General features: G+C 50.9%; 1 protein-coding gene across 1 annotated transcript in view; it reads right to left on the bottom strand.

The window, feature by feature from the left end:
- Window positions 1-205: 205 nt before the first annotated feature.
- ACTL6B (actin like 6B) overlaps window positions 206-25,147 on the bottom strand; it is a 45,546-nt gene continuing 20,604 nt past the window's right edge. Inside the window, exons 8-14 of the mRNA XM_068272014.1 lie at window positions 24,748-24,837; window positions 19,231-19,292; window positions 18,348-18,462; window positions 9,651-9,731; window positions 4,216-4,311; window positions 2,288-2,374; window positions 206-478 (exon numbers count right to left, since the gene is read on the bottom strand). Coding sequence (XP_068128115.1) covers window positions 398-478; window positions 2,288-2,374; window positions 4,216-4,311; window positions 9,651-9,731; window positions 18,348-18,462; window positions 19,231-19,292; window positions 24,748-24,837 — 612 coding nt within the window. The 3' untranslated portion in view covers window positions 206-397. The remainder of the gene's footprint in view (window positions 479-2,287; window positions 2,375-4,215; window positions 4,312-9,650; window positions 9,732-18,347; window positions 18,463-19,230; window positions 19,293-24,747; window positions 24,838-25,147) is intronic.

A 25,147-nucleotide genomic window follows, 5' to 3' on the forward strand; every position in this document is an offset into this window, starting at 1 on the left:
GAAAAACATGAGCAGGACAGGAGTGTGTGTATTATTTCCTGCTTCCAGAGGCCACTTCACGGCAGAACACTCTCTGTTGCTATTCGCCGCCGGCTCCCAATCCCAACAAAGGGGGCCCCATGATAACATTTTTGCAGGGGGGGCCTATTACGTCTACTTGCGCCCCTGGTATTATAGGTCGGTTTTATACACAGAGAGGACAGGGTGGAGTTTCACTGCTTTAATATGTCATGTTTGTGAAGGACACATCACTCAAGCTGGTCATGTGACATGAATCTGGCACTGGGGGCGGAGTCACTGTACTGTAAGAATGGTGGGCGGAGATCCTGCAGGCAGAAAGATGGCGGAGGCTGTGATCAGAATACTGTAGCGGAGTATCAGCGTGCTGACTGGCGGTTCAGGGACATTTGCGCTCCACGCATTGTTTTCCTCCTTCCTCGTATTCCTGTTTGGAGATCCACATCTGCTGGAAGGTCCCCTACGAGGAGAGACACAAAGGGTCTGATTTACCCCCAGTATATATACAGGATCTTTTAAAAAAAATTAGCATATTGTGATAAAGTTCATTATTTTCTGTAATGTACTGATAAACATTAGACTTTCATATATTTTAGATTCAAATACACACAACTGAAGTAGTTCAAGCCTTTTATTGTTTTAATATTGATGATTTTGGCATACAGCTCATGAAAACCCACATTTCCTATCTCAAAAAATTAGCATATTTCATCCGACCAATAAAAGAAAAGTGTTTTTAAAACAAAAAAAGTCAACCTTCAAATAATTATGTTCAGTTATGCACTCAATACTTGGTCAGGAATCCTTCTGCAGAAATGACTGCTTCAATGTGGCGTGGCATGGAGGCAATCAGCCTGTGGCACTGCTCAGGTGTTATGGAGGCCCAGGATGCTTCCATAGCGGCCTTAAGCTCATCCAGCGTGTTGGGTCTTGCATCTCTCAACTTTCTCTTCCCAATATCCCACAGATTCTCTATGGGGTTCAGGTCAGGAGAGTTGGCAGGCCAATTGAGCACAATAATACCATGGTCAGTAAACCATTTACCAGTGGTTTTGGCACTGTGAGCAGGTGCCAGGTCGTGCTGAAAAATGAAATCTTCATCTCCATAAAGCTTTTCAGGATGAAATATGCTAATTTTTTGAGATAGGAAATTTGGGTTTTCATGAGCTGTATGCCAAAATCATCAATATTAAAACAATAAAAGGCTTGAACTACTTCAGTTGTGTGTATTTGAATCTAAAATATATGAAAGTCTAATGTTTATCAGTACATTACAGAAAATAATGAACTTTATCACAATATGCTAATTTTTTGAGAAGATCCTGTATATGACTAATGCGCCAGGGAAATTTGGGTACCAGAAATAGCCGCTAGTAGCATATCAGTAATTTTACCAATATTCTGCTATGTAATGTGGTAATTCTGATAGTAAAATATTGGTGAGATTTCATCAATACTTTACTATGGCTTAACCTAACCCTATCCACAAGCCTCTACCAATGCCTAAGCCTAAACACCCCCCCCCCCCCACACACACACACACACACACACACACACACACTCCAAAGCGTTACCCTATCCAAACCCAGACACCAATGTCTAACCCTAACCAACCCCACCCACCAATGCCTGACCTTAACCGAACCCCCTCCCACTGATGCGTAACCCTAACCAAACCCACCCACCAATGCCTAACCCTAAGCAATACTAAAGTGGCCTGCAAAAAAATTAGTTAGATACTCACCTATGTACATAGAGCCTTACCGGTCCTCTATCCATCCCCTGGATCCACCACAGGGCCCCAGTAAAGTTCTTCAAGCAGCTTGATAGCAATACCTCTTTGGCCCTCCTCAAGCAGCCTTCGTCCTGAAGTACTTTCTAAAATGAGCAGATCTGTACTGCGCACGAGCAAGTCCTGGCTGTATGTTTCACCCCACCTTGTTCCTGCAGTGATCAGCTCTTTCCCCTCGTGGTACTAATGTCAGCGTCTTGTGCCTCCATTTATCAGGTCCTGACTTGATGACATCATCAAGCTGCGATCCAGTACATGCTGACACTAAAGGCCCCGCATCAGATCAAGCCAGGGGAAAGAGGCGATCACCGCAGGAACTGGAAGAGGTAATACATACTTCCCCAGCAATGCTTCTTACTGCTGCTGATCTCTGCCTGGGGGGAAGTGGGGTGGGGGGGGGGAGAATTGGATCCCCACACAAAAAAGATGGTTGTTTTGTTACAGTTTTTTCACCTTTCACCACTAAGTGGAACCTACCAGAGAGGCGAGAATGGAGCCGCCGATCCAGGAGCTGAACCTCCGCTCAATGGAACTGTTGCTGGCGATGAGCTTCAGGCGCATGCTCTGCAGGGGACAAGAGAGGCAGGGAGGAGATAGGCCGGGGGAGGAGAGAGGGTGGAGGAGAGAGAGGGAAGAGAGGTGGTAGGAGAGTGGCCGGGAAGGAGATAGATGGAGAGGAGAGAGGCGGGGAGGAGATAGGCCGGGGGAGGAGAGAGGGTGGAAGAGAGAGTCCGGAAGAAGAGAGGCGGGGAGGAGATAGGCCGGGGGAGGAGAGAAGGTGGTGGAGAGAGAGGGAAGAAATGTGGTAGGAGAGTGGCCGGGAAGGAGATGGATGGAGAGGAGAGAGGCGGGGAGGAGATAGGCCGGGGGAGGAGAGAGGGTGGAAGAGAGAGTCCGATAGAAGAGAGGTGGGGAGGAGATAGGCCGGGGGAGGAGAGAATGTGGTGGAGAGAGAGGGAAGAGAGGTGGTAGGAGAGGGGCCGGGAAGGAGATAGATGGAGAGGAGAGAGGCGGGGAGGAGATAGGCCAGGGGAGGAGAGAGGGTGGAGGAGAGAGAGGGAAGAGAGGTGGTAGGAGAGTGGCCGGGAAGGAGATGGATGGAGAGGAGAGAGGCGGGGAGGAGATAGGCCAGGGGAGGAGAGAGGGTGGAGGAGAGAGAGGGAAGAGAGGTGGTAGGAGAGGGGCCGGGAAGGAGATAGATGGAGAGGAGAGAGGCGGGGAGGAGATAGGCCGGGGGAGGAGAGAGGGTTGAGGAGACAGAGGGAAGAGAGGTGGTAGGAGAGGGGCCGGGAAGGAGATAGATGGAGAGGAGAGAGGTGGGGAGGAGATAGGCCGGGGGAGGAGAGAGGGTGGAGGAGACAGAGGGAAGAGAGGTGGTAGGAGAGTGGCCGGGAAGGACATAGATGGTGAGGAGAGAGGCGGGGAGGAGATAGGCCGGGGGAGGAGAGAGGGTGGAAGAGAGAGTCCGGAAGAAGAGAGGCGGGGAGGAGATAGGCCGGGGGAGGAGATAGATGGAGAGAAGAGAGGTGGGGAGGAAATAGGCCGGGGGAGGAGAGAGGGTGGAGGAGACAGAGGGAAGAGAGGTGGTAGGAGAGTGGCCGGGAAGGACATAGATGGTGAGGAGAGAGGCGGGGAGGAGATAGGCCGGGGGAGGAGAGAGGGTGGAGGAGAGAGGGAAGAGAGGTGGTAGGAGAGAGAAGGGGAGGAGATAGATGGAGAGGAGAGAGGCGGGGAGGAGATAGGCCGGGGGAGGAGAGAAGGTGGTGGAGAGAGAGGGAAGAGAGAGAGGTGGTAGGAGAGAAGCAGGAGGAGACAGGTGGTGGAGGAGATAGGTGGGGAGGAGCGAGGGAAGGGAGAAGAGACGCAAGAAGTGAGGTGAGGGAGGAGAAAGGAGGGAGGTAAAGGGGGGCCAAGGGAAGAGAAAGGCAAGGGAGACAAGATAGAGGAGAGGTGAGAGAGCATAGTGAGAACAGAAGAAGAGAGTTACAGCTATGCAGTGACCACTATATAAGACACAACAAGACAAGACACAGAATATTTATATTGCTTTCTCCTTGCGGACTCAAAGTGCCAGAGCTGCAGCCACTAGGATGCGCTCTCCAGGCAGTAGCAGTGTTAGGGAAACTTGCCTAAGGTCTCCTACTGAATAGGTGCTGGCAGAGCCGAGATTCGAACCCAGGTCTCCTGTGTCAGAGGCAGAGCCCTTAACCATTACACCATCCATCCTCTTTCCTTACCACTCTCCAGACTACAACCACGAGAGAACCTAATAATGGCCATGAACTATACTCACATTCTTCATGCCAAAACCCTTCTCAATTGCTTCCTCATTCTGTGAGGAGAGGATGCTGGTCGGGGGTAATATGGGGTTGTGTGTCAGGATGGACGGATTGGTGGTCTCTTACCGGTGGCGTCTTCTGTGACAGCTCTCGGTTCAATCTGTCATTAAAACCCTGGAGGAGGGTGTTGCCACCGGTGACAATGACGCTGCCATATAGACCCTGCAAGTCACATGAGAGGGGAGAGAAATGTCACAAAGAGAAAAAGAAAATGAGAAGGAATGTGGAGAGAAGAGGAAGGAAGGGGGGGGGGGGGGGGGGGGGGGGGGAGAGAGAAGGAAGGAAGGGAGAGGAGAAGAGAAGGGAAGAGGAGAGAGGGGGATAAGAGGTTGGTATCTCCTTTGACTAACACCTTGTTGACGTAACTCATGGTTTATCTCTTGTTATTTGTTTTAGCTCATGATTTATCCCTCCAAGGACCTGATACAGGTACTGCATGTAATATTACCATATTTTTGATGTTATCACCAGAAGAGTGCTGTGCGTAGCACAATTAACACGACCAGCATTGCTGTGGTAAGTACAGTTGGTATGGTTAGTATGGTGCGCAACCCACTGAACTCTGCTGGCGATAAGTTAACACCAGGAATATTACTGGCATATTTCTTATGATTTATTTCACCTAATCTATTTGTTGTGAGAAGCAGCGCTCCCTAAGGTAACGTTGTAAAAGTAAATAATGTAAGATCATTTGAAAGAAAAGCTTTGTGAAAATATTCCTAACAGAAAAGCTATAACTTCTCCAGAGTTAAAAACACACAGCAGTGTTCCCGCAAAATTCAAAGTTCAGCACATTGCATGGAGTAGAGATGGGGAGCCACAGTGACATCTAGTGGTAACATTGCAGAAAGCAGTTTGTACCTTTCCTGTATATTAAAACCTTTCTATCACTGTCTGGCTTTCTCCTCCCTCCATTCCAACATTCTTTCCTAAAGTGTCCAGCATGCTTGAAGATCTCTGCTAACAACACATGTAACTTCTGTATACACCTCAGTACTGAAGGGCGTATCGGTGCAGCGAGTAAACAGGATATTCATTGTGAAATGTGAAACTGCTTATCAGGAGAAACAGGAGGACTCTCTGGGGGAGATGGGGGGATTATCTCCTGTCACATACAGATAGTGGTGGAGTACCACAAAGACTGCTCTGCAGGGCCAGACACAACACAGGCAGCCACGCCCCACGCAAGGCTTATCAGCACCACAGACCACAAACACAACAGCACATGGGAACCAGAAACAACACAAAGCACCAACAGAAAAAGCAACACAGCAAGAAAGTGAAAAGAAAAGGCGCAACAGAACGGAGATAACTGATAAACGTGGCCACATGCTTTGTATTCCATTTGATGAAACTGATCCAATTTTTGGCTGATTGAACATTCTGAGCGAGTTGTTTGAGGTACCACACACACACACACGTGTTCAAACTTCCCGCAATTTTGGGAAGAAAAAAAAAAAAAAAAAAAAAAAAGGTCATATATGGCTAAAGAGTTGGTTGGATTGGTTGGCATCATCATTCTCTGTTTAGCATTACACTCACAACTGAACACCGCACTGCTACTTACAGGGGGATGTAACATGTCTGTACATCTGTCAGTATCTCCTGCCATCATCATTCTCTGTTTAGCATTACACTCACAACTGAACACCGCACTGCTACTTACAGGGGGATGTAACATGTCTGTACAGCTGTCAGTATCTCCTGCCATCATCATTCTCTGTTTGGTACTACAATCACCACTAATCACCACATTGCTTCTTACAGGGGGATGTAACATGTCTGTACATCTATCAATATCTCCTGCCATCACCATTCTCTGTTTAGCATTACAGTCACCACTGAACACCACAGTGCTGCTTACAGAGGATGTAACATCTCTGTACATCTATCAGTATCTCCTGCCATCATCATTCTCTGTTTAGCATTACAATCACCACAGTGCTACTTACAGGGGGATGTAACATCTCTGTACATCTATCAGTATCTCCTGCCATCATCATTCTCTGTTTAGCATTACAGTCACCACTGAACACCACAGTGCTGCTTACAGAGGATGTAACATCTCTGTACATCTATCAGTATCTCCTGCCATCATCATTCTCTGTTTAGCATTACAATCACCACAGTGCTACTTACAGGGGGATGTAACATCTCTGTACATCTATCAATATCTCCTGCCATCATCATTCTCTGTTTAGCATTACAATCACCACAGTGCTACTTACAGGGGATGTCACATCTCTGTACATCTATCAGCATCTCCTGCCATCATCATTCTCTGTTTAGCATTACAATCACCACAGTGCTACTTACAGGGGGATGTAACATCTCTGTACATCTATCAATATCTCCTGCCATCATCATTCTCTGTTTAGCATTACAGTCACCACTGATCACCACATTGCTACTTACAGGGGGATGTAACATATCTGTACATCTATCAATATATTCTGCCATCATCATTCTCTGTTTGGCATTACAGTTACCACTGACATGGGCGTCCGCAGAAAATTTTCCGGGGGTGGGGGGGGGACAAAAAGGGGAGAAGTGGCGCGTGAAAATCGGGGTTACATTGTGCATGCTGTGCCCATAAGTGGGTGTGGTCGTGGACCAGAATGTGGGTGTGGTCACGGGTGGAAACAAATCTACATGAATTTAGCAATGTGGGACATTAGACTAGGACAGTGGTGGCGAACCTTTTGGAGGCCGAGTGCCCAAACTGCAACCCAAAAGTCACTTATCTATCGCAAAGTGCCAATAGCAATTTAAACTAAATACAAACGTTTTAATTCACAATACATGAACATTATGGAAAATCCAAGTTGAAAATAAACTGTGAAGATAAACAATTTCATCCATCCTACTCCTGAAAAATGTATTCATTTTTTAGAACCTCCCAGTTTTACTTTCTGTTTTAAAAAAAGCTAACAAAGTAGGTTTAACCACTTGAGGACCCACCCTTTACCCCCCCTTAAGGACCAGCGCTAGTTTGATTGATCTGTGCTGGGTGGGCTCTGCAGGCCCAGCACAGATCAGGGTGCAGGCAGGGAGATCAGATTGCCCCCCTTTTTTCCCCCCTATGGGGATGATGTGCTGGGGGGGTCTGATCTCTGCTGCCTGCGAGTGGCTGGCGGGGGGGGCACCTCAAAGCCCCCCTCCGCGGCGAAATGCTCCCCCTCCCTCTCCTACCTGGCCCCCTTTGGTAAGCCGGGCTGCACAGGACGCTATCCGTCCTGTGCAGCCAGTGACAGGCTGTCTCCTGTCACATGGCGGCGATCCCCGGCCGCTGATTGGCCGGGGATCGCCGATCTGCCTTACGGCGCTGCTGCGCAGCAGCGCCGTACAAATGTAAACAAAGCGGATTATTTCCGCTTGTGTTTACATCTAGCCTGCGAGCCGCCATCGGCGGCCCGCAGGCTATTCACGGAGCCCCCCGCCGTGATTTGACAGGAAGCAGCCGCTCGTACGAGCGGCTGCTTCCTGATTAATTAGGCTGCAGCTGGCGACGCAGTACTGCGTCGCTGGTCCTGCAGCTGCCACTTTGCCGACGCACGTTATGAGTGTGCGGTCGGCAAGTGGTTAATGCTATTGTCTCATATGATGATGATTCAGCTTTTCCCATAGTCTCGCAGTTAGCAATCATGTGACCCCCAACAAGACAAATTCAGCAATCATGAGGCCCCCAACAAATCATGAGGCCCCCAACAAGACAAATTCAGCAATCATGAGGCCCCCAACAAATCATGAGGCCCCCAACAAGACAAATTCAGCAATCATGACATAAATAGACAGCATTTCACATAAATAGGCAGAATTTTTTCTTAATATGGTATACACCTTTCACATGGCTTCTGAATTCTCCTCTACTGGCTGCTGTGCCTGGCTGGGGTGGCAAGCGGGGGCGGGAGGGGGAGGGGGGGTCAGGCGCCCCAATTAGCCCGACGTGCGGACGCCCGTGATCACTGATCACCACGCTGCTACTTACAGGGGGATGTAACATCTCAGTATTCTCTGTTTAGCATTACTATCACCTCTGAACACTGTGCTGCTGTGCAAAACTTCATTTAACACACTTTTATTTTCTGCAAACACTCATTGATTTCAGTTTATTGATTAAAATGAATAAACCACGTAGAACCCAATTACACATTATTATAATTCTACCCAACAAAGAATAAAGTTTGGTATGTGAGGAATCGTTATGCTGGGCATACACTATACGTTTTTTCTTATCAATCGCTGATGGCTCGATTGATAAGTTCCGACATGTCCGATTGCCCGCCGGATCAATTCCGTGCTCGATACCTGCAGGCAGGACAATGGAACTAAACGAGTGCAAGATAAGGAAGTGCCCGCGGGGACGCGACGGGAGTCGATCCGCCGGCTAATCGAGCCGCAGAAATGTATAGTGTATGCCCAACATTACACACAATTTATTCAGCAATACAATTTGACAATCTGTCACACACACCATACAATTCTTAGTACAGTTGTTCTGAGTTTTCCAACACATCCAATCTCAAAAAATGAAAAAAAAAAGAAAAAATGGGAACTTCGATCAGATTCGTTTGGATTTTTCTGAACAACCGATCGTTTTCATCGAATTGTGGTGAAATTGAACAGAAAAATTGTACCGTGTGTGGCCACCTTAACACGAAAGGACAACTAGCAGCATTCCATAGACCCCTCAGGAGCGTGTGATGGCAGCTAGGCGTATAATCCCATAGGCTGATGAGACCATTTGAGGGGTCCCTGATGTATACAGCCACGCCCATGGGCCTGTCGCTATAGTAACCATGCTACCATCACATCACTCTGCCCTCCACACACTGCAATGAAAGCGCACAATGTATGACGTTCAGAGGGAATGTAGCAGAATCCTCACATGGGATTCGGTGAAACCATTAAAAATGGCACTACACTGTAAGCTCTTCTGCACCTGAGCCTTGCTTTCTGTAATTCTTTATGCATTGCTACCAGCATAGAGTGCATGATCAGAGTAATAATATGTTAGTGCTTCAGAAACATTGATGAAGGGCGGGTTCACACGGCCGACACGCGGCGTCCCGCTCATTTGGTAACCTTCAGTGGCGCTTACAGTAATTCATTATTGTCAGGCGGCGCGGGAAGCTGCATGTAGCCTGTAAGAATAAATGAGGCGATGGGAAAAATCAGGAACAAGTGTGGCGTTCGCGCAAACGACAGAAGCAGCGGCAGCACGACGCTGTCCGTTCATTTGTATGGACAGCACTTGAGCGATGAGCGCCGCGGCCGCTGCTTAACGCCGGCAGAGTGCGCGTGTGACCCGGCCCTAATAAAGAAGATGAACATGTGTAATGTGACATCCAAGCAGACCGCAGGTCTGACCGCATTTTGCAATCTCATCTGTCACCCTCTTCCATGTGGATAACAATCTTTGGGTCCCTGAACCTCATGTTGACAGATTGTACAATGAGATTGCACCATGTGTGACCAGCACCCCCCTAATCGCTACTCACCGGTCTGATGTCGATGTCACACATGCCGATGCTACTGGTCACCACGTGTCCCACCCCCAGCATGGTGTTCCCAGACAGACCCTGCATGAAGATACAAAAGAAAGGAGACCATTTTTATTAATAATTATCTATTTGGGCCAACATTCAAAACTCTGTACAATCAGAAGATTCAGCAATACAAATACAGACATGGGTGATGTGTGGTGTGAGACATCCCCAGTACTGGTGCATGTTCATATGATACATTACAGCAGAGACAGGAAACACTAGGAGGAGGTCCCTGTCCTTGTGAGCTTACAGTCTAGAGGGTAGTGGGGTGAAGACATTAGGGCAGGAGCCTGGCCTTGTGACCTTACAGTCTAGAGCAGAGGTGCCCATTAGGTAGATCCCGACCCCACTACATTTTCCATTCAGCATATACAAGCGTGCTCCTAAAATTGTACATAGGTAGATCACTTTGACTTGCTAATTTTTAAAAGTAGCTCACAAGCCAAAAAAGTGTGGGCACCTCTGGTCAAGAGGGTAGTGGGTTGGAGACGTTAGGGGAGGAGCCTGGCCTTGTGAGCTTACAGTCTAGAGCAGGCATGGGCAAACTCGGCCCTCCAGCTGTTACAGAACTACAAGTCCCACAATGCATTTGCCTTTATGAGTCTTGACTGTGGCTGTCAGACTCCTGCAATGCATTGTGGGATTTGTAGTTCCTTAACAGCTGGAGGGCCAAGTTTGCCCATGCCTGGTCTAGAGGGTAGTGGGGTGGAGACATTAGGAGAGGAGCCTAGCCTTGTGAGCTTAGGGCCTGTACACACTGCTGCGCTTGTGCTGCGTTTTTAAAATCGCAAGGTCGCTCGCGCATGCGTAGTATGGAGCGGCCGCGTCAACCGGAGCCCGAGTGCTCCCGAAGACCTCCGAAAGCTCCCGAAGGCATGCGGAAGTGGCAGTATTTGACCGAACTGGTCGAATACTGCCACGGGGGATCCTGCGCGGGACCGGGCACCGGGAGAGGAGAGGGAAGGCTCATTAGGACCGAGCCTTGCCTCTCCTTAGGTGAGTATCTGACTTTTACTTTTTTTTACTGGTAAACATTCACTTTAAGCAGAAGAGCGCAGCAGAAGGGAGCATGACCTAACAGTCCTGTAATTATCAGGTCCCCATAATGCACACATTGCCACATGACACAAGAGGAGCTGGTATGAAGCAGCAGGCCGGATATGGCATTCGGGCCATAGTTTGCCCATGCCTGGTATATGCAGAAGCTACTGGTCTTCCCATCACTGGGAGTGACTGTGGTGCTCCAGTAGAGGAAGGTCAGGAAGTCATAAAAGCAGGGGCGTAGGAATAGGCCCTGCAGCCCCTGCGCCCGCGGGGGGGCCCGGCCCCCCCCTGGGGCCCGCTTCGGGGCCGTTTTGTGGGTGCTGGAGGGGTGGCAGCATGAGGGGAAAGCCTTGCCCACAGTCGGCGGGGAGAGGGGTAGTTCCCCCCTCTCCCTCACCTCGGGGCTCTCCCCTCTGTGCTCCCCTCCAGCTCGTAAGTGTCTGTGGGGCTGTGGTGGGCAGCGAGCGGCGGGCAGATACATACCTGCTTCCGTGCGTTCCATCGGAGACTTCTCCCTCTAGCGGCTGACGTCACTTCCGGAAGTGACGTCAGCCGCTAGAGGGAGAAGTCTCCAATGGAACGCACGGAAGCAGGTATGTATCTGCCCGCCGCTCGCTGCCCACCACAGCCCCACATTACTGCTGCCCTCATTACGATTTTCAGGTGTCTGCTGCCCTCATTACGATTTTCAGGTGTCTGCTGCCCACATTACGATTTTCAGGTGTCTGCTGCCCTCATTACGATTTTCAGGTGTCTGCTGCCCACATTACGATTTTCAGGTGTCTGCTGCCCACATTACGATTTTCAGGTGTCTGCTCCCCACATTACGATTTTCTGGTGACTGCTGCCCACATTACGATTTTCAGGTGTCTGCTGCCCTCATTACGATTTTCTGGTGTCTGCTGCCCTCATTACGATTTTCAGGTGTCTGCTGCCCACATTACGATTTTCAGGTGTCTGCTGCCCTCATTACGATTTTCAGGTGTCTGCTGCCCACATTACGATTTTCAGGTGTCTGCTGCCCACATTACGATTTTCAGGTGTCTGCTGCCCTCATTACGATTTTCAGGTGTCTGCTGCCCTCATTACGATTTTCAGGTGTCTGCTGCCCTCATTACGATTTTCAGGTGTCTGCTGCCCACATTACGATTTTCAGGTGTCTGCTGCCCTCATTACGATTTTCTGGTGTCTGCTGCCCTCATTACGATTTTCAGGTGTCTGCTGCCCACATTACGATTTTCAGGTGTCTGCTGCCCTCATTACGATTTTCAGGTGTCTGCTGCCCACATTACGATTTTCAGGTGTCTGCTGCCCACATTACGATTTTCAGGTGTCTGCTGCCCTCATTACGATTTTCAGGTGTCTGCTGCCCTCATTACGATTTTCAGGTGTCTGCTGCCCTCATTACGATTTTCAGGTGTCTGCTGCCCACATTGTGATTTTCAGGTGTCTGCTGCCCACATTACGATTTTCTGGTGTCTGCTGCCCTCATTACGATTTTCAGGTGTCTGCTGCCCTCATTACGATTTTCAGGTGTCTGCTGCCCACATTACGATTTTCAGGTGTCTGCTGCCCACATTACGATTTTCAGGTGTCTGCTGCCCTCATTACGATTTTCAGGTGTCTGCTGCCCTCATTACGATTTTCAGGTGTCTGCTGCCCACATTACGATTTTCTGGTGTCTGCTGCCCTCATTACGATTTTCTGGTGTCTGCTGCCCTCATTATGATTTTCTGGTGTCTGCTGCCCACATTACGATTTTCAGGTGTCTGCTGCCCACATTACGATTTTCAGGTGTCTGCTGCCCTCAGGGGTAAGCCTGGGGTGCCTGGCACCTGGGTGCAAGATTTTTTTCTGGCGCCTATGGGAGTGGTTAAATTAACCACGCCCAACCACATAACCACACCCATGTCCTTCCTAATCACACCCACACCTTCCACCTCTTTACGCATGCATGTGATACCCCATTCCTACCCCTCTTCCATGGGCTTGCTCCTGGCTGGCTTTGGCTTCCTGCGAGTGACAGTCTGCTAGTCTCTGGACTGACTCAGGCTGAGAGGCTCTGCGAGTGCGACGCAGTCTCACACTGCGTATTTATGGCTGCCTGCGGCCACCCTACTCTCGCTCGTTGACGTCGGCTCCTCCCCCCTGCCAAGCCCAAGGTGGGCTGCCTGTATCTTTCCCGTTGCGCCATACAGCCTGCCAGTGTTGCCAACCTTTCACGTTATTTTTTACTGACAAATACCTAAAAATTTACTGACAAAAGATTATTTTTACTGACAAAAATTCCCCACTAAATGCACATAAGAGACAGCTTTTCCCCATGTAAATGCACATAACGAGAGACAGCTTTTCCCCATGTAAATGCACATAACGAAAGACTGCTTTTCACCAGCAAATGCACATAACAAGAGACTGCTTTTCACCAGCAAATGCACATAACAAGAGACTGCTTTTCACCAGCAAATGCACATAACAAGAGACTGCTTTTCACCAGCAAATGCACATAACAAGAGACTGCTTTTCACCAGCAAATGCACATAATGACAAACAGCCAGTGTCCCCAGGATAGGTAGCCAGGGGGTATATGTGCCCGGGATAGGTAGCCAGAGGGTAATATGTGCCCGGGATAGGTAGCCAGAGGGTAATATGTGCCCGGGATAGGTAGCCAGAGGGTAATATGTGCCCGGGATAGGTAGCCAGAGGGTAATATGTGCCCGGGATAGGTAGCCAGAGGGTAATATGTGCCCGGGATAGGTAGCCAGAGGGTAATATGTGCCCGGGATAGGTAGCCAGAGGGTAATATGTGCCCGGGATAGGTAGCCAGAGGGTAATATGTGCCCGGGATAGGTAGCCAGAGGGTAATATGTGCCCGGGATAGGTAGCCAGAGGGTAATATGTGCCCGGGATAGGTAGCCAGAGGGTAATATGTGCCCGGGATAGGTAGCCAGAGGGTAATATGTGCCCGGGATAGGTAGCCAGAGGGTAATATGTGCCCGGGATAGGTAGCCAGAGGGTAATATGTGCCCGGGATAGGTAGCCAGGGGGTAATATGTGCCCGGGATAGGTAGCCAGGGGGTAATATGTGCCCGGGATAGGTAGCCAGGGGGTAATATGTGCCCGGGATAGGTAGCCAGGGGGTAATATGTGCCCGGGATAGGTAGCCAGGGGGTAATATGTGCCCGGGATAGGTAGCCAGGGGGTAATATGTGCCCGGGATAGGTAGCCAGGGGGTAATATGTGCCCGGGATAGGTAGCCAGGGGGTAATATGTGCCCGGGATAGGTAGCCAGGGGGTAATATGTGCCCGGGATAGGTAGCCAGGGGGTAATATGTGCCCGGGATAGGTAGCCAGGGGGTAATATGTGCCCAGGATAGGTAGCCAGGGGGTAATATGTGCCCGGGATAGGTAGCCAGGGGGTAATATGTGCCCGGGATAGGTAGCCAGGGGGTAATATGTGCCCGGGATAGGTAGCCAGGGGGTTTATGTGCCCAGGACAGGTAGCCAGGGGGTTTATGTGCCCAGGACAGGTAGCCAGGGGGTTTATGTGCCCAGGACAGGTAGCCAGGGGGTATATGTGCCCAGGATAGGTAGCCAGGGGGTATATGTGTCCGGGATAGGTAGCCAGGGGGTATATGTGCCCGGGATAGGTAGCCAGGGGGTATATGTGCCCGGGATAGGTAGCCAGGGGGTATATGTGCCCGGGATAGGTAGCCAGGGGGTATATGTGCCCGGGATAGGTAGCCAGGGGGTATATGTGCCCGGGATAGGTAGCCAGGGGGTATATGTGCCCGGGATAGGTAGCCAGGGGGTATATGTGCCCGGGATAGGTAGCCAGGGGGTATATGTGCCCGGGATAGGTAGCCAGGGGGTATATGTGCCCGGGATAGGTAGCCAGGGGGTATATGTGCCCGGGATAGGTAGCCAGGGGGTATATGTGCCCGGGATAGGTAGCCAGGGGGTATATGTGCCCGGGATAGGTAGCCAGGGGGTATATGTGCCCGGGATAGGTAGCCAGGGGGTATATGTGCCCGGGATAGGTAGCCAGGGGGTATATGTGCCCGGGATAGGTAGCCAGGGGGTATATGTGCCCGGGATAGGTAGCCAGGGGGTATATGTGCCCGGGATAGGTAGCCAGGGGGTATATGTGCCCGGGATAGGTAGCCAGGGGGTATATGTGCCCGGGATAGGTAGCCAGGGGGTATATGTGCCCGGGATAGGTAGCCAGGGGGTATATGTGCCCGGGATAGGTAGCCAGGGGGTATATGTGCCCGGGATAGGTAGCCAGGGGGTATATGTGCCCGGGATAGGTAGCCAGGGGGTATATGTGCCCGGGATAGGTAGCCAGGGGGTATATGTGCCCGGGATAGGTAGCCAGGGGGTATATGTGCCCGGGATAGGTAGCCAGGGGGTATATGTGCCCGGGATAGGTAGCCAGGGGGTATATGTGCCCGGGATAGGTAGCCAGGGGGTAATATGTGCCCGGGATAGGTAGCCAGAGGGTAATATGTGCCCAGGATAGGTAGCCAGGGGGTAATATGTGCCCAGGATAGGTAGCCAGGGGGTAATATGTGCCCAGGATAGGTAGCCAGGGGGTAATATGTGCCCAGGATAGGTAGCCAGGGGGTAATATGTGCCCAGGATAGGTAGCCAGGGGGTAATATGTGCCCAGGATAGGTAGCCAGGGGGTAATATGTGCCCAGGATAGGTAGCCAGGGGGTAATATGTGCCCAGGATAGGTAGCCAGGGGGTAATATGTGCCCAGGATAGGTAGCCAGGGGGTAATATGTGCCCAGGATAGGTAGCCAGGGGGTAATATGTGCCCAGGATAGGTAGCCAGGGGGTAATATGTGCCCAGGATAGGTAGTCAGGGGGTAATATGTGCCCAGGATAGGTAGCCAGGGGGTAATATGTGCCCAGGATAGGTAGCCAGAGGGTAATATGTGCCCAGGATAGGTAGCCAGGGGGTAATATGTGCCCAGGAAAGGTAGCCAGGGGGTATAGGGTCCCCGTTTAGGTAGTGACAGGAGCGCACCCAACCCTCCCCTCCCGCCGCTGCTGCCTCTGCCGCCGCCGCCGCTCCCTCCTCACCTTGCAGCAGCTTCAGACCTCAATCAGCGGGCGACCCGACCAGTAAGAAGGCGCCAGGCGCACCCGCTCTATATGCGGAAGTGATGTCACTTCCGCATATCAGTGCGGCGTGCTAGGTCCTAGCGCCCGCCCGCCTGATCGAGGTCTGACGCGGCGCCGGCGGCTAGAGGGAGGGAGGGAGGGAGCGAGCGAGCGGCGGCCACAGGGGGAGAGCGGCGGCCGGGCGGCGCCTCTCAGAGGCAGGCGCCTGGGTGCCTTGCACCCGCAGCACCCGCCCAGGCTCGGCCCTGGCTGCCCTCATTACGATTTTCAGGTGTCTGCTGCCCTCATTACGATTTTCAGGTGTCTGCTGCCCACATTGCGATTTTCTGGTGTCTGCTGCCCTCATTACGATTTTCAGGTGTCTGCTGCCCACATTGCGATTTTCTGGTGTCTGCTGCCCTCATTACGATTTTCAGGTGTCTGCTGCCCACATTACGATTTTCAGGTGTCTGCTGCCCACATTGCGATTTTCTGGTGTCTGCTGCCCACATTGCGATTTTCTGGTGTCTGCTGCCCACATTACGATTTTCTGGTGTATGCTGCCCACATTAGGATTTTCTGGTGACTGCTGCCCACATTACGATTTTCTGGTGTCTGCTGCCCTCATTACGATTTTCAGGTGTCTGCTGCCCTCATTACGATTTTCAGGTGTCTGCTGCCCACATTACGATTTTCAGGTGTCTGCTGCCCACATTACGATTTTCAGGTGTCTGCTGCCCACATTACGATTTTCAGGTGTCTGCTGCCCACATTACGATTTTCAGGTGTCTGCTGCCCTCATTACGATTTTCAGGTGTCTGCTGCCCACATTACGATTTTCAGGTGTCTGCTGCCCACATTGCGCTTTTCTGGTGTCTGCTGCCCACATTGCGATTTTCTGGTGTCTGCTGCCCACATTACGATTTTCTGGTGTATGCTGCCCACATTAGGATTTTCAGGTGTTTGCTGCCCACATTACGATTTTCTGGTGTCTGCTGCCCTCATTACGATTTTCAGGTGTCTGCTGCCCTCATTACGATTTTCAGGTGTCTGCTGCCCACATTACGATTTTCAGGTGTCTGCTGCCCACATTACGATTTTCAGGTGTCTGCTGCCCTCATTACGATTTTCAGGTGTCTGCTGCCCTCATTACGATTTTCAGGTGTCTGCTGCCCACATTGTGATTTTCAGGTGTCTGCTGCCCACATTACGATTTTCTGGTGTCTGCTGCCCTCATTACGATTTTCTGGTGTCTGCTGCCCTCATTATGATTTTCTGGTGTCTGCTGCCCACATTACGATTTTCAGGTGTCTGCTGCCCACATTACGATTTTCAGGTGTCTGCTGCCCTCATTACGATTTTCAGGTGTCTGCTGCCCTCATTACGATTTTCAGGTGTCTGCTGCCCACATTACGATTTTCAGGTGTCTGCTGCCCACATTGCGATTTTCTGGTGTCTGCTGCCCACATTGCGATTTTCTGGTGTCTGCTGCCCACATTACGATTTTCTGGTGTATGCTGCCCACATTAGGATTTTCTGGTGACTGCTGCCCACATTGCGATTTTCTGGTGACTGCTGCCCACATTGCGATTTTCTGGTGACTGCTGCCCACATTGCGATTTTCTGGTGACTGCTGCCCACATTGCGATTTTCTGGTGACTGCTGCCCACATTAGGATTTTCTGGTGTCTGCTGCCCACATTACGACATTCTGGTGACTGACTGCTGCCCACATTAGGATTTTCTGGTGACTGCTGCCCACATTACGATATTCTGGTGACTGCTGCCCACATTAGGATTTTCTGGTGACTGATGCCCACATTGCAATTTTCTGGTGACTGCTGCCCAGATGGCGATTTTCTGGTGACTGCTGCCCACATTGCGATTTTCTGGCCCACATTACGATTTTCTGGTGAACACTGCCCACGTTACGATTGTCTGGTGAATGCTGTCCACGTTACGATTTTCTGGTGAACGCTGCCCACATTACGATTTTCTGGCCCACATTACGATTTTCTGGTGAACACTGCCCAAGTTACGATTGTCTGGTGAATGCTGTCCATGTTACAATTTTCTGGTGAACTCTGCCCACATTACGATTTTCTGTCCCACATTACGATATTCTGGTGAACGCTGCCCACATTACGATTGTCTGGTAAATGCTGCCCACGTTACAATTTTCTGGTGACTGCTGCTCACGTTACTATTTTCTGGTGACTGGTGCCCACATTACGATTTTCTGGTGAACTCTGCCCACATTATGATTTTCTAAAGGCCCACATTACGATTTTCTGGCCCACATTACGATTGTCTGGTAAAATGCTGCCCACTTTACAATTAATTTACAGTGAAACGCTGCCCCATTACGATTATTTGGCACCTATGGGGGGGGCCCCATCCAAATATTCGCAGGGGGGCCCAGTGATTTCTAGTTACGCCCCTGCATAAAAGAGAAGCTTTTCAGCTTTATACAGAGAAAGGAGGAGGACGTCACCTTCACATTGGACGGGTCGAACAGCCCCTCAGGTATCCGCAGTCTCTCAGCACCATAGTCTGTGTTAAAGCCATTGGGCATCTCATAATGGACAGTCGGCATCTGAGCTGCCACCCTGCAAGGGAAGCAACAGTATTCTTTATTCATTTATAATATTCATGTTTACTGCCTTCTCTCCTACTGTGCAGAGCTTTGTACAGAACATCATACAATTCCTACACAAAGAAAAAAGAAGCTTGCTTCAATACAACATCTTCCCTTCCGCTCAGGAGGCCGTTTCTTCCTCCTCACAGAGCAGCATCTTCAGGAAGGAGGACGTTGCTTGGTGAGAGTGAAGAAAAGTCTACAACGCACGCGAATCTTCCTGGAAGTACTGAACAATTTATGTCAGTAGCCTTCCCTCACAGAGACTCACAATCTAACATCACATTGATGCAGTCTACACATGGACCACTCAGATGCAGATAAGGGAGAGAAAAGATATAACGGGAAAAGATGAGATAGAAATAATGTAGAGGAGCGATAAGGAAGGAAGAGTGAAGCAATGACATAGATTGGAGGGAGGAAAGAGAACAAAAAAAGAAGAGAGAGAAGTGGTAACGTAGAGGAGGAGGAGGAGAGGAATATTGCAGAGGAGAAAGAAGAGGAGAGAGAGAAGATGAAATAGAGAGAGAAGAGGGGAGAAACATTAAGAAAAGGAGAGAGAAGAGGTGAAATAGAGGGAGCAGAGAGAAATAAAGCAGAGATAAAATAGTAAATATGAACAAGGACTCATTTGAATTTAGAGCTCTGAGTATGGCGCCCAACAATGCTGCTGCACTGCAGAAAACCATCTTCCTGCTCCACTAACTCGTCACAGAAATCTCACCCTCGGGATACTCACTGTTCATCATATGGAGAGTCAGAGACTTGCAGGACAGAGGCCTGGAAATCCTGGATCACCTCCTGGGGAAGAAGAAACGGTAATTTCACGGCCCAGGAACCGGGATGGACATAAGAAAAGAGTTTTTCCCCAAGTTCAGTTGTCATTTTAATCTTAGAAGCACATTGATTTTACAGTTGAAGTGGCAGTTATGTGACCACTCTGGCCTCTTGTTCAGAGTCCGTGACCTCATCTCACCCAAACATTACTATAGAGGTCCAAAAAATGGCAAGAATGGGAGGAAGATACCTAAGTAGTCACATGATCATTTTTTTTTAAATAATTACAATATCACTGGGTGTTTCTTATATAGGGAGACAAAACTCCACCATGATTCTCTGATACCCTCATAGACGAGGCTCTCTACATTTCTCATACATCTACAAAGGTGAGATTCCACCATGCAGGGGCGTAACTGGGGCGGAGCAGCCCCTAAAACTGCAAGGGGGCCCAGAGGTGGGTGGGGGGGGGCCTCACCTACTAACCTTCCCTTTTCTGATACTCCAGATCAGGTGTTTTGTGGCTACAGGGGAGGGAAGGGGTGTAAGATGGGCCCCCAGGCTGTGAGGGTCACCAGGGGGGAGGCAAGGGGAGGGATGTGAGATGGGCCCCCAGGCTGTGAGGGTCACCTGGGGGAGGCAAAGGAAGGGTGAACATAAAGGGAGCCCATCAAACTTTGCTGGGAGGGGCCATGATTTGTAGTTACTCCCCATGCGCCCATGGTTCCCGTGCATAAACCAATACAAGACTCTACCATGTTTCTCATACAACCAGGGGAGACAAGACACTACCATGTTTCTCATACAACCAGGGGAGACAAGACTCTACCATGTTTCTCATACACCCAGGGGAGACAGGACTCTACCATGTTTATTCATACAACCAGGGGAGGCAAGACTCTACCATGTCTCTCATACACCCAGGGAAGGCAAGACTCTACCATGTTTATTCATAAAACCAGGGGAGGCAAGACTCTACCATGTCTCTCATACACCCAGGGAAGGCAAGACTCTACCATGTTTATTCATACAACCAGGGGAGGCAAGACTCTACCATGTCTCTCATACACCCAGGGGAGGCAAGACTCTACCATGTTTCTCATACACCCAGGGGAGACAAGAGTCCATGTTTCTCATACAACCAGGGGAGACAAGACTCTACCATGTTTCTCAAACACCCAGGGGAGACAAGAGACTCCCATGTCTCTCATACAACCAGGGGAGACAAGAGTCCATGTTTCTCATACAACCAGGGGAGACAAGACTCTACCATGTTTCTCAAACACCCAGGGGAGACAAGACTCCCATGTCTCTCATACAACCAGGGGAGACAAGACACTACCATGTCTCTCATACACCCAGGGGAGACAAGACACTACAATGTTTCTCATACACCCAGGGGAGACAAGACACTACCATGTTTCTTATACACCCAGGGGAGACAAGACTCTACCATGTTTATTCATAAAACCAGGGGAGGCAAGACTCTACCATGTTTCTCAAACACCCAGGGGAGGCAAGACTCTACCATGTTTCTCAAACACCCAGGGGGACAAGATTGCGCTCCATGCAGTGGCGGACACAGCCAGCAGTGGGCCCCTGTGCAAAATTGTAATTGTGGGCCCCCTATGACCTTCGCGCGCCGCGGCAAAATATGGGCGTGGCTACAACCATAGTGGATAGAACCTGCGCCGCGGCAAAAAATGGGCGTGGCAATGACCGGACATACACCCAGGGGAGACAAGAGTCCATGTTTCTCATACAACCAGGGGAGACAAGACTCTACCATGTTTCTCAAACACCCAGGGGAGACAAGAGACTCCCATGTCTCTCATACAACCAGGGGAGACAGGACTCTACCATGTTTCTCATACACCCAGGGGAGACAGGACTCTACCATGTTTCTCATACACCCAGGGGAGACAAGACTCTACCATGTTTATTCATACAACCAGGGGAGGCAAGACTCTACCATGTCTCTCATACACCCAGGGGAGGCAAGACTCTACCATGTTTCTCATACACCCAGGGGAGACAAGAGTCCATGTTTCTCATACAACCAGGGGAGACAAGACTCTACCATGTTTCTCAAACACCCAGGGGAGACAAGACTCCCATGTCTCTCATACAACCAGGGGAGACAAGACACTACCATGTCTCTCATACACCCAGGGGAGACAAGACACTACAATGTTTCTCATACACCCAGGGGAGACAAGACACTACCATGTTTCTTATACACCCAGGGGAGACAAGACTCTACCATGTTTATTCATAAAACCAGGGGAGGCAAGACTCTACCATGTTTCTCAAACACCCAGGGGAGGCAAGACTCTACCATGTTTCTCAAACACCCAGGGGGACAAGATTGCGCTCCATGCAGTGGCGGACACAGCCAGCAGTGGGCCCCTGTGCAAAATTGTAATTGTGGGCCCCCTATGACCTTCGCGCGCCGCGGCAAAATATGGGCGTGGCTACAACCATAGTGGATAGAACCTGCGCCGCGGCAAAAAATGGGCGTGGCAATGACCGGATGAGGGCGGAGCTAACTGTAACTTAAAGAGAACCCGAGGTGGGAATTACTTTTACTATTGGGGCACAGAGGCTGGTTGTGCGCACTAAGACCAGCCTCTGTTGCCCCATCGTGTGCCTCCATGTCCCCCCTGCTCGCCGCTATACCCCCCGCATTGCTGGCGACACGCAGCGTGTCGCCAGCTCAATGTTTACCTTGCGCTGTCAGTCAGCGCTGCTCCCCTGCCTCCTCCGCATCGGCGCACCCGCCCGTGTCCCTTCCCTCCCGCTGATAGGAGGGAAGTGACGCGGCGGGTGGCGCCGATGCGGAGGAGGCGGGGGAGCGGCGCTGACTGACAGCGCAAGGTAAACATTGAGCTGGCGACACAGCCAGCAATGCGGGGGGTATAGCGGCGAGCAGGGGGGACATGGAGGCACACGATGGGGCAACAGAGGCTGGTCTTAGTGCGCACAACCAGCCTCTGTGCCCCAATAGTAAAAGTAATTCCCACCTCGGGTTCTCTTTAAAGCGAACCCGGGGTGAGGGTTTATTTCCTTTTAAACAATACTAGTTGCCTGGCGGCCCTGCTGAACTATTTGGCTGCAGTAATAAACTGAATTACACCAGCAACAAGCATGCAGCTAATCTTCTCAGTTCTGACAATATTGTCAGAAACCCCTGACCTGCTGCATGCTTGTTCAGGGTCTATGGTTGAAAGAATAAGAGGCAGAGGACCAGCACGGCAGCCAGGCAACTGGTATTGCTTAAAAGGAGAGAAATATGTCAGCCTCAATATTATTCTCACCTCAGGTTCCCTTGAAAAGTGCAACGCAAAGACAGTGGGCCCAAGTTTTGGTGACCCTTTCCCCAGAAAATTCACATAATTGTGCAGGTTTTCTCAAGAAAATACACATATATGCCCAGAAAATACGTGCAATCATGTCGGCAGATATGCCCAGAAAATACGTGCAATCAAGTCGGCAGATATGCCCAGAAAATACGTGCAATCAAGTCGGCAGATATGCCCAGAAAATACATGCAATCAAGTCGGCAGATATGCCCAGAAAATACGTGCAAACAAGTCGGCAGATATGCCCAGAAAATACGTGCAATCATGTCGGCAGATATGCCCAGAAAATACATGCAATCATGTGGCAGACCTGCCCAGAACATACACCTGCTAATATAAATAAAACAAAAACATTTACTCACCTGCAGCAGCAGACCTCCTGTCCCAGCCTCCATCCGGCGCGCAGCTCCCATGGGTGGTTGGGTGGATAGGTAGCCTAGTGGGTGGGTGAGTGGGTGGGTAGGTAGCCTGGTGGGTGGGTGGGTGGGTAACTAGCCCGGTAGGTAGGTAGGTAGCCCGGTGGGTGGGTAGGTAGGTAGCCTGGTGGGTGGGTTGGTAACTAGCCCGGTAGGTAGCCGGGTGGGTGGTTAGGTAGGTAGCCTGGTGGGTGGGTAGGTAGGTAGCCTGGTGGGTGGGTTGGTAACTAGCCCGGTAGGTAGCCGGGTGGGTGGTTAGGTAGGTAGCCGGGTGGGTAGGTAGGTAGGAAGCCGGGTGGGTGGGTAGGTAGGAAGCCGGGTGGGTGGGTAGGTAGGTAGCCGGGTGGGTGGGTAGGTAGGTAGCCGGGTGGGTAGGTAGGAAGCCTGGTGGGTGGGTAGGTAGCCTGGTGGGTGGGTTGGTAACTAGCCCCGGTAGGTAGCCGGGTGGGTGGTTAGGTAGGTAGCCGGGTGGGTAGGTAGGTAGCCGGGTGGGTAGGTAGGTAGGTAGCCTGGTGGGTGGGTGGGTAGCCGGGTGGGTGGGTAGGTAGCCTGGTGGGTGGGTTGGTAACTAGCCCGGTAGGTAGCCGGGTGGGTGGTTAGGTAGGTAGGTAGCCGGGTGGGTAGGTAGGTAGGTAGCCGGGTGGGTAGGTAGCCGGGTGGGTAGGTAGGTAGTTGGGTGGGTGGTTAGGTAGGAAGCCTGGTGGGTGGGTAGGTAGCCGGGTGGGTAGGTAGCCGGGTGGGTGGTTAGGTAGTTGGGTGGGTGGTTAGGTAGGAAGCCTGGTGGGTGGGTAGGTAGCCGGGTGGGTAGGTAGGTAGGAAGCCTGGTGGGTGGTTAGGTAGTCGGGTGGGTAGGTAGGAAGCCGGGTGGGTAGGTAGGTAGGTAGCCGGGTGGGTAGCTATCCGGGTGGGGGGCCCGACTCCTATCCTCCCTCCCTTCCTCACCTCGGGGGGCCCCCTCCCGATATGCGCGGCGGGAGAGCGAGCGGCAAATGCAGGAAGTCTTCAGGGCTCTCCAGGCATCCGCTAGAGGCCCAGCCGCTGAGTCTCCAATATGTCTCCAACTGGAGACATATTGGAGACTAAGCGGCTGGGCCTCTAGCGGATGCCTGGAGAGCCCTGAAGACTTCCTGCATTTGCCGCTCGCTCGCTCTCCCGCCGCGCATATCGGGAGGGGGGCCCCCCGAGGTGAGGGAGGGAGGGAGGATAGGAATCGGGGGCCCCCCGGGGAACAAAATAATAAAAAAATAAAAATACTTAATGGGCCCCTGAAGAAAACGGAACTTCAGGGGCCCTCGTGCGGCGGCACGGCCTGCACGGCCTGCACGGCCGTATGTCCGCCACTGGCTCCATGTTTCCCAAAGAAACAGGAATCCTCCATATTTCTGATAAACCCACAGAGACGAGACTCCACCAGATTTCTCACAACATAAGAAGGATTCTTCTGTGTTTCCCATACACCAACAGATGCAAAGACACAACAGTCCACTGTGTTTCCCATACAACCAGAGAGAAACAACTCTACCATGGCTCTCATAGGCTCACAGAGTCTGCCATGTTCACCATGTTTCTCATACGCCTACAAGGGACTTTCATGTTTCTCCTGTACCCATATAGATGACAATACACTGCATCTCTCACCACCCATGGAGACAACTGTCTGTCCAGTCTTTCTATACATGCAGTAGTAACACACAAGCTCACATTACTCATGTAATTCTGCCAGGATTTGGTGACGGTTGGCAGTTTATCCTTCTTCCTCCAGTTTGGGGGTGACCCTTCCCGTACCGGCTCCTGGAGGAAGGAGAAAGAAAGAGGGTGTAACCACGAGAGTAACCCTACCGATACTCTACACAACAATCTGAGCAGAGGCTGCAGTGCTGGGCTGGGAAGTTCTCGGAATACAGGTGCCCTCAGCATCCTCTGCTTACACTTTATTCTTTAGGCTGTGGGATAGAATGACTAGCATCCTACCGAGGAGAGAAAGAATACGTGCTCCTCGGGGGTTAAAGGAAACGGTCACAAATAAACTTCCATGCCAAGTTCACACCAACAGTGAAAAAAGTGGGGAAAAGATGAGGCGCACCATCCCAATGTTACTGCG

The sequence above is a fragment of the Hyperolius riggenbachi genome, chromosome 3, assembly GCF_040937935.1.
Source record: "Hyperolius riggenbachi isolate aHypRig1 chromosome 3, aHypRig1.pri, whole genome shotgun sequence".
NCBI classification, from domain to species: Eukaryota; Metazoa; Chordata; class Amphibia; order Anura; family Hyperoliidae; genus Hyperolius; species Hyperolius riggenbachi.